Source organism: Tenrec ecaudatus, chromosome 1, assembly GCF_050624435.1.
Source record: "Tenrec ecaudatus isolate mTenEca1 chromosome 1, mTenEca1.hap1, whole genome shotgun sequence".
Lineage (NCBI taxonomy): Eukaryota > Metazoa > Chordata > Mammalia > Afrosoricida > Tenrecidae > Tenrec > Tenrec ecaudatus.
Genome location: NC_134530.1, coordinates 238,301,544 through 238,315,639, shown reverse-complemented (window position 1 = coordinate 238,315,639; position 14,096 = coordinate 238,301,544). Strand labels below are relative to the sequence as shown.

General features: G+C 40.7%; 2 protein-coding genes across 5 annotated transcripts in view; one reads left to right on the top strand and one right to left on the bottom strand.

Moving 5' to 3' along the window:
• The window catches only part of SPATA17 (spermatogenesis associated 17), a 282,434-nt gene extending 281,986 nt beyond the window's left edge, over positions 1 to 448 (bottom strand). For both annotated transcript variants that reach the window (XM_075530400.1, XM_075530408.1), the window contains exon 1: positions 142 to 448. In XM_075530400.1, the coding sequence (XP_075386515.1) occupies positions 142 to 209 (68 nt within the window). In that variant the 5' untranslated portion in view covers positions 210 to 448. The remainder of the gene's footprint in view (positions 1 to 141) is intronic.
• Positions 449 to 490: 42 nt separating this feature from the next.
• GPATCH2 (G-patch domain containing 2) overlaps positions 491 to 14,096 on the top strand; it is a 181,386-nt gene continuing 167,780 nt past the window's right edge. Inside the window, exons 1-2 of one of the 3 annotated variants that reach the window (XM_075530380.1) lie at positions 491 to 665; positions 12,575 to 13,291. In XM_075530380.1, coding sequence (XP_075386495.1) covers positions 610 to 665; positions 12,575 to 13,291 — 773 coding nt within the window. In that variant the 5' untranslated portion in view covers positions 491 to 609. The remainder of the gene's footprint in view (positions 666 to 12,574; positions 13,292 to 14,096) is intronic. The other 2 variants (XM_075530374.1, XM_075530389.1) reach the window with 2 other exon arrangements.

The following is a 14,096-nucleotide window of genomic DNA, read 5'->3' as shown; positions in this document are numbered from 1 at the left end:
AGACCAACCTAGTCCAGGTCTACCAGCGGGGAGGAAGAGGTGCTACTTAGTGGCTTAGGACTTTTGTTCATAGGAAAGGCCTGTGAGACACTTGGTAGGGGCGTGCCAGCCTTCTCTCAGATTCCTCCCTGGTCGACTTACCTGTTTTTAAAGTAGTAAAGGTTTCCTATAGTCGCAGACCGACCTTGCAACCTGGCTAAAGTAGCCATAGCTTCTGGGTTCTGGTTTCCAGGAGGTGTTACTCTCGGTCTCTATGGCAACGGGGCTAAACCATTAAGCGAATGCCAGGGTTTCCAATTCTCTCTTACTTCTCTGCGCTCTCCCACTTTGCTTCGTTTTACGAAACACGATTAAGGTAACGAATATGTGAAGTAAAAGGCTGAATGCACTCGTCTCCATCTCCTCCGTGAGGACCCGGGAGGCGTTCGAGGCGAGCGCGGAGGAGGAAGAGACCCCATGGTCGTTTCCGGCATCCGGTTTCCGCCTCCCGCCCGCTTCCGGAAGCTCCTGCGAAAATGCTCAACTGCTGTTGGGAAGCCGTCTGTGGCCCCGTAGTTGGAGCCTGTTCTCGGGCCTGAGCCTCGAGGGCCAGGCTCCTGGGCGTCGTTAATGTTCGGGGCCGCCGGGCGCCAGCCGATCGGAGCTCCACCCGCCGGGAACAGCTGGTGAGGCTGCGGCCCGGGCACGCGAGAGCCGGGGCGGGGGTGATGGCCGGAGGCCGCTGGACCTGGCGTGGCCAAGGGGAGGGAGTTGGCATGGACCATCTGAAGACTTGTAGGCCTTGCCTCCCGGCAGCCAGGGGTGAGCGCAGTTGAAGGGAGCCGTGGAGGTGTGTGCTAGAGGCTTGCGAAGGGATACAGCAAATGCTTGTTGATCGCTTGTTTCATACTAGATATTTTAGGGCTCAGTCTCCTGTGCTCCAGGGCAATTCATCACCTTCTGGGTCATTGACCAGGTACCGAGCAGGAAGAATGCATTTTACTCTCGGTCGGATTGCCCACTCCCTTCTACATGTAGACCAGATTACACCAAATGTCCTGGAAGATCCAATCTAGAAAGGTACCGTTTGCAAGTTCAGTTGGAGCAGAGACATCATCCTCCCATAGCCTTGTTTTGGGAGAGGGTGGCTACCTGCTTCTACTCCTGTTGATGATCCATTCTAGTTCACATGAGACTATATGGGTGTTCCTTAAACTTTGAAACATATGAATGTCAGGATTCTGTTTGGGGCTTAACTACATCTGTCATCCTCATCAGTACCACTTGAGCGTGATGTAGAGCTTTGGTTTATCAAAGCAATTTTACAAATGAATCCTTATACCATCCCTGGACTAGCAGACTATCACAGGCACAGGACTCTTAAGTGATTTAGTGCCCTTAAGTAAGTGACTTAAGTATACAAAGATGCCCTGCGCATTTTAGTTCCAGGGCTAGACGCTGATTTGGCGGTTTCTAGTTGAAAACTGTGATGTAGCCTCTTTTATGATTGCTCTTTTCTTGCAGTCAGAGACAAGATCAACAGTGATACACACAAGCATGTTTCCCACTGGCAATCTGCTAACATAATCCTTTGAACAGCACTTGAAATGCGGGTGAAAAGTACTTATCCGCTCCAAAGATGCCACAGAAACTGAGGAGAGAGTTATAGTAATCTGCGATCTCAAATCACTTCTTTTGCATCATCTAACAGTGAAAAGTTAAAGGAATGTCTTGCCCCAAGTATTTCATTTATTTTATAGGGAGTATTGATTTGGTGATCGGAACCCTGGTGGTGTAGTGATTACATGTTGGGCTGCTGATACGCAAGGCCAGCAGTTCAAAATCACCAGCTGCTCCGTGGGAGAAAGCCCAAGGGCCTTTCTACTTCCAGAAAGAGAAAATCTTGAAAACTCACAGGGGCAGTTCTGCCCTGTCCTACAGGGCCACTATGAGTTGGCATTGACTTGATGGCAGTGAGTTTGAGTTTAAGATAGATTGGTTATGTTCGTATTAAAGAGGGAGTACTTAAGAAAACAACAACAGTTCTGAAGTGTTTAGTTTGGGCAATTGAATATATTTGTAAAGGTCACCGTACAAAACAAGGTAGAGGACATTATCAGCAAAGTTTCCTCTTGAGGGCATCCTTAGTAATTCAATAGCTTGTTAAAGGACGGAGATAAAAATGATCCCTATATGGGTCTTGCTCTGGGGATTTTAGTATCTATGGTATATATATATATATATTTAATTTTAAAAGATGACCAAACTCTTTATTCTCCCTTCCACCTTCTAACTTCAATACCTCTTTTATAGTATAGAGAAAAACTTCTTTAATTATCTCTTCAACAGCCGTATCCCCTTTTCCTTTTTGCTATTCATACTTTCTTATGATCTCAGAATATAGCACCTAGCTCTTTATCAGGATTTTACAACAGATTTGGTAGAATCATAGCCACTCTGGTGATTGGAAGCTTCTTTTTTCATTTCCGCTCTCCATTCAAAGTTAGTTAATGGAATTCTTTTTCATTCCATGAGCATCTGTTTCTTTATAAGATAAAGCCACAGTGCCATTGGGAATGCTAGCTTTTAGTATTTGGTGCCAAGGTTTTCATACAGTGTGATCTTTTGAGCTAGGCACATTCTTAGTTAGGTTTTAACGCACTACAATCCAGTTGATTTAGATTCATTGGGACCTTCCAAGACAGAGTAGAACTATTCTTTAGGTTTCTAAGATTGTACATTTTTATGGGATCAGGTAGTTTCATATTTTTCCTGCAGAGTGGCTTGAACTGATGGCCCTTTTGTCAGCACTCAGCATTTAGCCCACTACTCCACCAAAGGGATCTATTTGCACAATGATTTCAGTATGATGTGCCTGAAAAAGAGGAGCCTTGGTGACATATAAAGTATGCATGGGGCTCCTGACCATGAGGTCATTAGTTCAAAACCACCAAGCTACTCCTTGAGAGAAAGTTGAGGCATTCTACTCCCATTAAGAGTTATAATCTTAAAGATCCGTAAGGGTAGTTACTTTGTCCTATAGGGTTGTATGAGCCATAATGGACTCCCTGGAGGTGAGATTGATGCCTAAAAAATGTCTTAATCACTGTAGTAAACTATATCCAACTGTATGGACACTGGCTACAACAAATGGGCTCAAACACAATTGTGAGAATGGAGCAGGACCAAGTTGTGTTTCTGTTGTGCATAGGATCCCTGACTTTACAACACTGAACAATAACAACCATAGAGTATGTGTCTGAAGAAGAGCCAATCCATCAAGAACTATATGCACTAGAAAGCAGATGACCAGAATTGCAAAGCAGTGTGGAGTACCCTCATCAGCTGTTTTCCACTATGGAGATTTTTCACATTGTAACAACCAAATGAGTGAACATAGATGATTGTTTTTATTTATTTGAAAAAGCAAAATTGGCAATATACATAAAAATTAGGGAGCCAAAGAAAGAAAACGGTACGCAATTAAATAAATTCAATCTATGTATTTTCTTGGTAAGTAGGTCATATATGTGGCTCCTGTTATGCTTTTGATAGGAAGTATCATGTTTAAGCCTGTCTAATCCCCCTCCGCCATCACACGCATTTTAAGACAGGGTACCAAAGTGTCCACCTTGGTACTGCTATTGATAGTCTGCTCTTTAAAATTTTGTTCATTTGAGAAATCACATTTAGAATGTAGATATGCTATCATTTATTACTTTTTATGTTTATGGATTTATTTTAAAAATCATTTTCTAGTCAATGTGGAAATGTTATTGATATATTTAAGTGCAGTATTCTATTTATTTAATTTTATTATATAACTTTACAGTTATCAAAAGTAAGCTTAAACTCAATTCTTTGGACTTCTGTTCCTACAGTTTCATTCCTATTTGTTATTTTGATTATTTTTAAGTCTGCAAAATCTGCTAGATAAAAATGTACATTTGAAGAAACAAGTCTCCTTTTTCAATGTATTGAACGAAATTTTCCACTATCAGGAATGCTTGAAACGAGATTTTTTTTTGAACAATTAGGACCAAGCCAATGGTATGTGACAAGATACTAAAATTGGTGTAGTTTCCTGTGTGTTGTTGTAAGGTGCCATTTAGTCTTTTTTTTTTTTTTTTTTTTACCTATGGCCACCTGATGCGCAACGCAATGAAATACTGTCTGGTCCTGCACTGTCCCTACAAATGCCTGAGCATTTTTTATTGCTACCACGATGTCAATCCATCTCGTGGAGGGCCTTCCTCTTTTTTTTGCGGCCCCTCCACTTTGCCAAGCCTGATGTCCTTTTCCAGGGATTGACCTCTCCTGACAATACGTCCAAAGTACATGAGATGACATGTTACCATCCTTGCCTTTAAGAAGCACTCTGGCCCTACATCTTCCAAAACATATCAGTTCGTCTTTTTAGCAGTACATGGTACTTTCAGTATTCTGACAGGAAAGTAGTGGATAGCTTCTTAACATTCTTACTTATTTTACAACCTGGAAACAATATATTTAAGCAGTCGTTGGTATATTGTCTTAACCTTTACATTTGCTTCACTAAACATCTGGAGCATTTGACTTATAACATGGCAGAAAGTGGGAAAGAAACTCTAGTTTTCCAGAAATTTGATTCTTCAGTTCATGTTTTTCCTATATTATTTTTTATTCATTTAGTGATTCGTTAGTTTGTTTAGTCATTATGTGTCAAGCATCGGTGTTTTGTTCTTGTTGGGTGCCATTGAGTTGCTTCCATTCGCCATGACCCCATGTAACAAGAAGGAAACACTGCTCAGCCCTGCGCCACCCTCGCAGGGGTTGTTAGGATGGGGCGCGTTGTTGCAGTCACCGTGTCTGTTCATCCCTTGAGAACCTTGCTCTTTTTTGCTCACCTCTTTTTCCTCTTTTTCCAAGTGTGATGCCCTTGCCCATGAACCCGTCCCTCCTGATACTATGTGTGTGCTAGTCACATGAAATTCCTGTATTCTCATTCCTATCTTAGGCTTACATTTGATAAATATCTTTGGGGCCTGTATACACAACGAGTAAGATTCATTTCCTACCTACTAGAACCCTGCTTAGATGCATGTTGCGTAGAATTGGATTGAATTATTTTTAGAGTCTACATTTTTTTTTTTACAGTTTTTACTTCAAAACTTTAAATGTTCAAGGCGATTAGAGTATGCAGGGAAGGGCTTCAAAAAGTTCATGGAAGAATGGGATAGGAAGGCAATAGAAATTTCCATGACATTTCTGAAGCCCTTTATTATACGGAAAGGAGTTGAATGGCTCGGGATGTTTTATGTGAAGTAACAAAACACCAAAAGAATGTTTATCAAATTTAAATGATAAATGAGCTTGGCCTATGATGTCACTTATTTGGAAAGTAGAATGAGTTCTTTTTTTTCCACCCTGAAAAGTGGAGCTCCTATGACGTTGAATGAGTTTCTCTGTGGCAGAGATGTGTGACTCTGAACTGGGAAAGATGGCTCTTTTCTTGACAATTTCTTTTTCATGAATATTATTAAGGTCAGATTCACCACATTTTCCCTAGAGAATTCTGGTCCTTATTTATTGCCTAACAATGTTACAATAAAGTTACAGTTAATCATTTATTATTAAGAGTTATTCCTAATTTCTTAAGATTATCTCTCCCCTAAAATACACTGAAGGCAAAATCGAAGAGGTAGTGTATTAAGAGTTATTAATAATCTGAGATAAAGACAAAACCGTTAAGGAAGGAAATTTACAAATTTCTATCAACTGCAGATATTTAATCAAATTTAATCCAATCAAACTCAAGATGATTCTTAACATGTTAAATGAGTGGGAAAATTTCGCTCTTGATGTGTTATCATTAAGTTCATCATTTACATGCTTGGGCATTCATTTGTCATAGTCTACACTTTTATCCTTTCATTGTTTAATTTAGCTATGCTGTTTCCTCTATGCTGTAAGTACCCATAAAGAGAACTGTTGTCTCTTTGGGCTAGGCTTAGAGCTTCTTACAGTAAGGTTGGCAGATCAAACCCACCATCTGCTTCACAGAAGTAAGATGAGGCTGTTTGCTACTTTAAAGATTACAGTCTATGAAATCCTACACAGGGCTATGGAGTCGGCATAATGGCAGTGGGTGGGGCAGGTAGTGGGTACATACAAATGCTTTATATGTTAAATAACACTAAAATGAATATCAAAGGATGTTTTATTCTTAGGTTTATGAGTAATTGGAGCATACATTCTTTACTTCATGGCTATATATTGTGTCTTAGGCACTGAGAAATTACTGTGGAACCAAACAAGCCCTAGTTTCATGAATTTTAGAATTTAGTTGAACATGGGACTGGGCATATTTAGTAAATGGATCTGAGTTAATTTACATGCGAGGAAATTTAAAATAATCCTAGTGTAAACCTGGGGGAAAAGAGTGGTAGGTAGCAACAGGTAATTTACTTTTATCTTTTAAACTGCTAAAATCATTTAGCTTTGTGGAAGAGAACATCTGTTTCAGAGAATTGACCATGAGAATTTTACTTTGTATCAGAGGACAACTAGTACTTATTTTTCCCTGTAGCTGTATAGTTGGTTAACTTTTAGTTACATTTGGAAGTTTGAGTTTTTTTGGTACTTTTGTGAGCTTGTTAGATTTATTCAGTAAACACGTGCATATCCTCTTTCTATTCGTTTCAGGCACGGACAGTATTCTTTTAAGTTTTTATATATGTTTTTCTGTCATTCTTTGGAATAGCAGTTATTGCTAATAAAGACTTCATAAATTAATTGTCATTGACAAACAGCTGGCTGTTGTTTTAGGCGGGTTTGCTTTCTAGGCTTTTGTGACTGCTGCGCCTAGTTAACCTACTGCTTACATCACCCCTAAGGCCTGCTAGTTGACTGTGATTTTAAGAGCTGTTGGGCCTTCAGTTTGTCAACTGCCAGCCCTTTGGGGGGAATGTAAGTACTAAGTCATGGATACTTGGTGCTATAGGGTGTTATGATTTAGGCTGCTAATCACAAGGTTAGCAGTCTGAAACCACCAACTGCTCCGTAGGAGAAAGTTGAGGCTTTCTGCCTCTGTAAAGATTTATAGTCTTGTAAACTCATAGGCGCCGCCCTACACGGCCTTACAGTGTCACTCTGAGTCAGAATCGACTCGATGGCTTTTGGGTTTTGAGATGCTCTATATTGGACTTAAAGGAGCTACTTGAATTTTCTTCCTTGAAGTAAAAAACGTTGAAAGGCAATCCTAACTTGAATGACTGTTTTACACAATTGATGATCCTCACTTTCAAGCCTACATGCTTGTAAGTAATTAGAGCCTGGAGTTAAAGAGACAAAGGAGAGCAACTCACTATTTTACTGAATGCTTATTGCCTAGAAGATGAACAAGCTTATTCCAAAACGGTGTATCGGTTTTTGATCTACACATACAGCCAAATCGTATTCCAATCTTAAAAGGTTATATGCATGTATATTTGTATCTATGTATAGATGCGACCCAGTGGTACAGTAGACCACAAATTGAGCTACTAGCCACAAGTTCAGCGATTCAAATCCACCAGTCTCTTTGTCTGAGAAAGATCAGGCTGTCTACCCCTATAAAGATTTAAAATCCAAGGAACTGAGAAGGCACAATTCTACTCAGTCTTTTCGGGTTGCTATGAGTCAGAATCCACTATATGGCAATGAGTGTGTGTTTAATTTTTGGAATGTAAGCCTGTAGGTACATACAGTTGTAGGGAGCCTCACAAAGCTTATGATTCTGTTTGTATAAAATATATGGAACAGGCCAGTCATAGCAACAGAAAGTGGGTTGATGGTCACCGGAGGTTGCAGGGACAGGAAGCGTGCAGTAAATGTTCAGTGGGGACTGGTTTTATTTTCAGCGGCAAAGTGCTTTGGCGGACACCTCACATTGTGAATGTACTGCATGCTGCTAACCCTTCACTTCGAAGTAGCACTTTTTAAGTAACCTTCTCCTAGTAAACCTATTTTAGATATAATTTAAAAATCAAGCAAGGCAATCACATAAAATTAAAAAGAAAATAAAGAGGCATCAAGTTTTAGATTGACCGTACATTTAATACTGCTCAGTATAATCTAATTCTGCCCGAAAAACACCAAAGTGATTATGTTCTCCAGTTATTTTCTTAACGGAGTAAAATTTGGATAGATCATGGCACTGTAGTTTGGCTTTGTAGACGATCTTCATTTAGAGTGTCTTAAGAAAGCTGTGAGTAAGCTCTTCTTTTCTACATTATACCCCGTGCTAATTATTCCTGAATGATCTCATCTGCAGATGAATTGGAAATGAGGAAAAATTGTTTTATAAATGTGAATTAACCCCAAATTAGCTAAAAGGTAATTCACTGACTGTTAGTGTAATTTGAGCCATAAAAATATGGATGCTCATTAAGTAAAGATTTTTGTACAGAAAAGTTTTATGTATCCAGAATTTCCCTCAAATAAGATTGGACTTAATTAAGAAAATGTCTTTGGGTAAAAATGTCTTAGTGCCGTGTTTAACTTGCTGCCAAGGCAAAAAAAAAAATACTGAGTTATTGATCATGTGATGTCATTGATAGCGCCTTTATTTCTGGGAGGCCAAACCAACGCCATTTTTATCTGAGAGATAATAGTAAAGCAACTTCATGTTAACTGATTTTAATATTAGCGGCTCATTAACAAGATTGTTGCTTCTGATCAATTTGCAGAAAACTTTCCAGTTAGTTGAAAATGAAGTAGGAAATTGTGATTTGAACTGTTGAGTAGTATGCCAATATATGTATATGTATAGATACACGCATATATTTCCTTGTATTTAGATGACTTGTACAAAAGCAAAAATGCTTTTAAAGTAGTGTTTAGGTGACTTAAACTTTGTGTGATGTGGAAAAAATTGACCTTTTCTAATTGAAATATTTAAAGCATGCTATTTTCTCCTAAAAGAAACAGGATATAAATTCAATGTAACTGACACAACTTAAGCGAGGCTTTGAAGTTTTGATGTCATCCTTTGTCATCTTACTGGTTAGGTTTCATTAACTGTATAAGTAACAACAATACCTTTTACCGTATATACTTGTATATAAGCCCAGTTTTCCAGCACATTTTAATGCAATTTTTGTGGTAAAATTAGGTGCCTCGGCTGATATTTGAGTTGACTTATACTCAAGTATATACAATACCTAAAACTAATTTGAGTGGATTGCTACTTTCAACCAATTGAATGGGATATACATACTAACTTTTGCTAATGTTTCAACCAGAATCCACTGCCATTGAGTTGATTTAAGAGTTTGTAAATTGTTATGTGTAGACACCCCCATGTTACTTCCGAGGATGAGTGGTGAGTTTGAACTGCTAACCTTGTGGTCAATAATCCAGTGCTTACCCGACCACACCAGCAAGATGCCTCTCCAGTGTTACCAAAAACCCAACTCACTGCAATCAGGTTGATTCTGACTCATAGTAACCCTACAGGACATGGTAGAACTGCCCCAGTGAGTTTCTAACTCTTATGTAAGAGTAGAGACCCCATCGTTCACTGGGAACAGCAGGTGCTTTCAAACTGCTGGCCCTGCAGTTAGCAGCTCAATATGTAACCCATTATGCCACCAGGGCTCCTTCGGAGGAAGATGGGGAAAATGCAAAGCTGTTGGCTGCAGTTTGGTAAGCATGCCTTCTCTGTAGCTAGATTGCCTCAGTTTGTCTCCTGTCTCCACTATCTAGTTGTGTCTGGTCCTGTTGGGGAAATTATCCTTAATCTCGGTATGTCTGCACTTCATGTACCCAGTAACAAGGCAATTTTGTGAAGAGGAAATGAGGTGAAACACTTCAAAGTGTGACTGTACATATACTTTAAATGGTAAATTCTATTGAATTAGAAAGTGTGTTTGCAGGTTCTTAATGTATAAGCACAGGCTTGAGAAGCGGCTACAGAGCATTTGCAGATTCCGGAGATGACAGGCTCTTGACACAGTCCATGTCTCTAGAGACTCCAGAGCTGGGCTTAGCAAGCGATAGCTCACTGTCACCTGACTGTAAATCACATCTTGCCGTACACCATGTCTATGGTTTCACAGCTACAGTGGCAGAGTTGACTACAAAGACAGAACGGCCTGCTTAAACCGGAAAAACAAGCCAAATCAAACTCATTGCTGGCAAATTGATACTGACTCCTAGAGAGCCTACTAAATAGAGTGGGCTCTATTTGCTCCACAGGATTTCCAAAGCTGCTGTCTACAGAAGCCAACAGCTTGCTTAGCTTAAAATAGGTACTGTTTGGCCCTTTACACAAATGTGTGCCTATCCTTTTATTGTCTCTCAAACCACACTTGCTGCCAACTCATAGTGACCATATAGGCTGGGGTAGATCTGCCTTTGTTGGTTTCTGAGACTGTAACTCTTTACGGGAGTGGAGAAAGTCCCGTCTTTCTCCCATGGACCAGCTGGTGATTTCAGACTTCGGACCTTGTGATTAACAGCTTTACACGTAAAGACTCCTAGAAACCATGTAAGGCCTCCATAGGACTTTTGAAAATATTTTGATCCCTGGGTGCATCTAGAAGACAATTTGAAGGCCCATGGCTTTCATGTGAAAGAGATGAATGAATTACAGTGAAAGTTTGAGAAATAAAAATGATTGCCTGAACCTTATGTCATGCCAACTGACTTAGTATCTGAGGGAGCTGGATTTGGAAAAGGCCATTATAATTTAGAAATGCTGATGAATACTCTGGATAAAAGTGGAGAATCTCCTCACTGGCAGTATACTTCAACTTTCTTTGAAAAAACTCATAGCAACCCTATAGGATAGGGTAGAACTCCCTTTGTGTGTTTCTGAGACTGTAACTTTCTATGGGGATAGAAAGTCTCATCTTTTCTCCCATGGGGTGCCTGGTGGTTTTGAACTGCCAGCCTTGAGGTTAGCAGCCCAACGCATAACCACTATACCACTGGGGGAATGGGCCAGAAATATTTTGATAGCAGTGAGTTGATTTAAAAAAAAAAAGTCCGAGACTGCTTTTGATTGAATTGTAAGAAAAATGATGAGTCGCTTTAGATGATGAGGCGCTGGTCAGTATGTCTATGTGAATGTACACAGTTTCCACTTCGCTGGGATATGAAATCAGCGTGGCAGATCTCATATATGCCTATTGTTTTGTTGTCGAGTGCCAAGTTGATTTCCGACTCACAGCAACTTCATATGCCTTATGGGGTTCTCTAGACTTTAATCTTTATGGGAGCAGGTTGCCAGGCCTTTCCATGGTATCTGCTTGACTTTTTGTTCATACATACTAACTCAGCTTGAAAACATCTGTCTATCTTTCTGGCTACCTGTCGTGGCAGTGTGAAAATGGTACAGAGGGCCTCTCAGACCTCTTCTGCCTTCCCACGAGTCTGGAGTCAGACGTGCCTCCGGTCTCCATCGTCCTGACACTAGCCATTCCTCCCATGGCACTCATCCTCGACGCTGGCTTTGAGAATTTGTTGCATTGGCCACGCAGAACTCATAGTTAAGACGCTCATTTGAGGTTGTTTATTAGGGAAATTAGTAGGTTCCGAGTCAGGACCAATGAACAGCAAGGATATTGTCACTAGCCTCCAGCAGCTGCTCTCCACAGTCCCCAGCCCTCAGCCTTTCAGCCAGCCTGCTGCTGTGCTTCCTTCCGTCTTGTAGTTTCTGTGCTGCTGATATGCTCTGTCTCGTGTTCTGCAAGCCCCTTTGGTCTACCCCAGGGCCTTTGTGCTGCAGTCTGGCGCCTCTGGCCTCAACCTACACCACTTCCAACAGAGCTCCTGCTTGTGAAATTCCTGCCGTTTCTTGAATGGCTTTGAGGTCTGGATTTGTCTTTCAGCAGAGCATACATACACCCAAGGAAAACTTAAGTCACACTCTTTAGGAAGGTTACTTTAATCTTGTAACAGAGACCTCTCTTCAAAATAGAATTATAACCTTAGGCACAGAGTCCAGACTTTTTAATGGATCACATAAGGACTATGGCTAGAAGGGTCATATTAATTGACCCTGAGTATGTCACGTGCTAACATGCATCCTTCTTTACGTAGAAATGCTTAGAGAAAGCCATCTCTACTCGTGCAGGTGTAGGCAAAGGAGCCAAAATGAACTCTTGCATAATTACACAGTGAAAATGTAATAATACTGGGTTCTTTTATGGCTAGAATTGTTCTTATTCTATCTTGAAGTATCTTCTTTAATTAAAAAACTTACACTCGAAGAAAGGACTGAGAATAGGTTAGGCTGTTTGAGACTGATGCCTTGCATAGGAAAATTAAATGGCTTTCAAACATGTCTTAGTATGCGAGTGAATTGTCTGCTCGGGTCCAGGCTCATTGCCATGGAGAGTCAGTTCTGATTGGACGGAGTAGCATGACCCTCTCAGTTTCCTGGGGTTTTTAGACTAATCTTTGCAGGGGCAGTTTCCAAGGCTTTTCTCCCCTGGATCGAGAGGCTGGTGAGTTTGAGCCATGGAGCTGTTGGTTGACCGCTGAGCACTGGGCCCAGGGCGCCTCTGTATGCTATAGAACACAAGTTTAATAGTCTCTCCTTTTTTTTTCTCTCCATAACACAATGCAGGCATTTCAGTCGAACCATGGAAGAACTGGTTCATGATCTTGTCTCTGCATTGGAGGAGAGCTCTGAGCAAGCTCGGGGTGGATTTGCTGAAACGGGAGACCATTCTCGAAGTATCTCCTGCCCTCTGAAACGGCAAGCAAGGAAAAGGAGAGGGCGAAAACGGAGGTCCTATACCGCTCATCATCCATGGGAGACTGGCCACTGCTTAAGTGAAGGCTCCGATTCGAGTTTAGAAGAGCCAAGCAAGGACTATAGAGAGAATCACACTACTAATAAAAAAGATCACAGTGACTCTGACGACCAAATGTTGGTTGCAAAGCGCAGGCCATCGTCAAGCTTGAATAATAACCTTCGGGGGAAAAGGCCGTTGTGGCACGAGTCGGACCTCACTCTGGACAACCTAGGGAACAGGACGCTGCGCAGGAGGAGGAAGGTCAAACGCATGGCGGTGGATCTGCCACAGGGGATCTCTAACAAGCGGACAATGACCCAGCCGCCCGAAGGCTGTAGAGACCAGGACATGGATAACGATAGGGCTTACCAGTATCAAGAGTTCACCAAGAACAAAGTCAAAAAAAGGAGATTGAAAATAATTAGACAAGGGCCAAAAATCCAAGACGAAGGAGTCGTTTTGGACAGTGAGGACATAAGCCAGAGCAATAAGGACAAAATGGAATATGAAGAGCAAAAAGTGTCCGATGAGCTGATGAGTGAAAGGTGACCTTTTTTATTCCCTGCATTTAAGAATGTTGTCAGTAATGGTGGTTGAATGGGCTTTGTATTTTAATTATATGTAAAAATAATTATAAATGGTCATGATAGTGATATTACCATTTACCTGGTTATATAGCTTTGCAATTTATGATGTTTGGCACAAAAAATTGCTTCTGTGATTTACTGTCTTTGGTTGTGTTGCAGTCACTTCGTTTTTCAGCTACAAGAGAACTGGGGATGGATTTTTCCATAGAAAAGAAGAATTCGCTTTTGAATCACAGCATGTTTATAGCCTTGAGCCCTGGATACATATTTATTTCTTTAATTACAGTGCTTTAATTCTTGGTTCTTTTTAGAGTGTCAAGATGGATCAGCCTATGACCATCACTACTTGTATGTGTGGCCTGGCTATTTTAAAAAGCCTTCTTCAGCTTACCAGGAATTCTGCTGCCCACTTGGGTCTTTGGGTGCACAATGGCTCTTTTCCCGTTAGTCTAGTGTGGTCCATTCTGGAAAACAGATATACCACAGTGATAAGTCTTTAGTACTATTTTAACAACATCGAAATGTGAATGATCATTTTTCTCCATAAAGGTAAGTTATGCTTGCTACCTGCAGAGCATGAGAAGGTATTGACACGATTCATCTTTTTGGAGCATGCCTTTAAAACCAATTGCAGAACTATGAACCAGGAACAAAACCAAGACAAAACCAAAAATAACCCAAAACCCAAGAAGGGACAGGACCCATACACACCACACCCTACAAATAGTTGGTGAAAAAAAAGATTCTTAATTTGTAGGCTTTG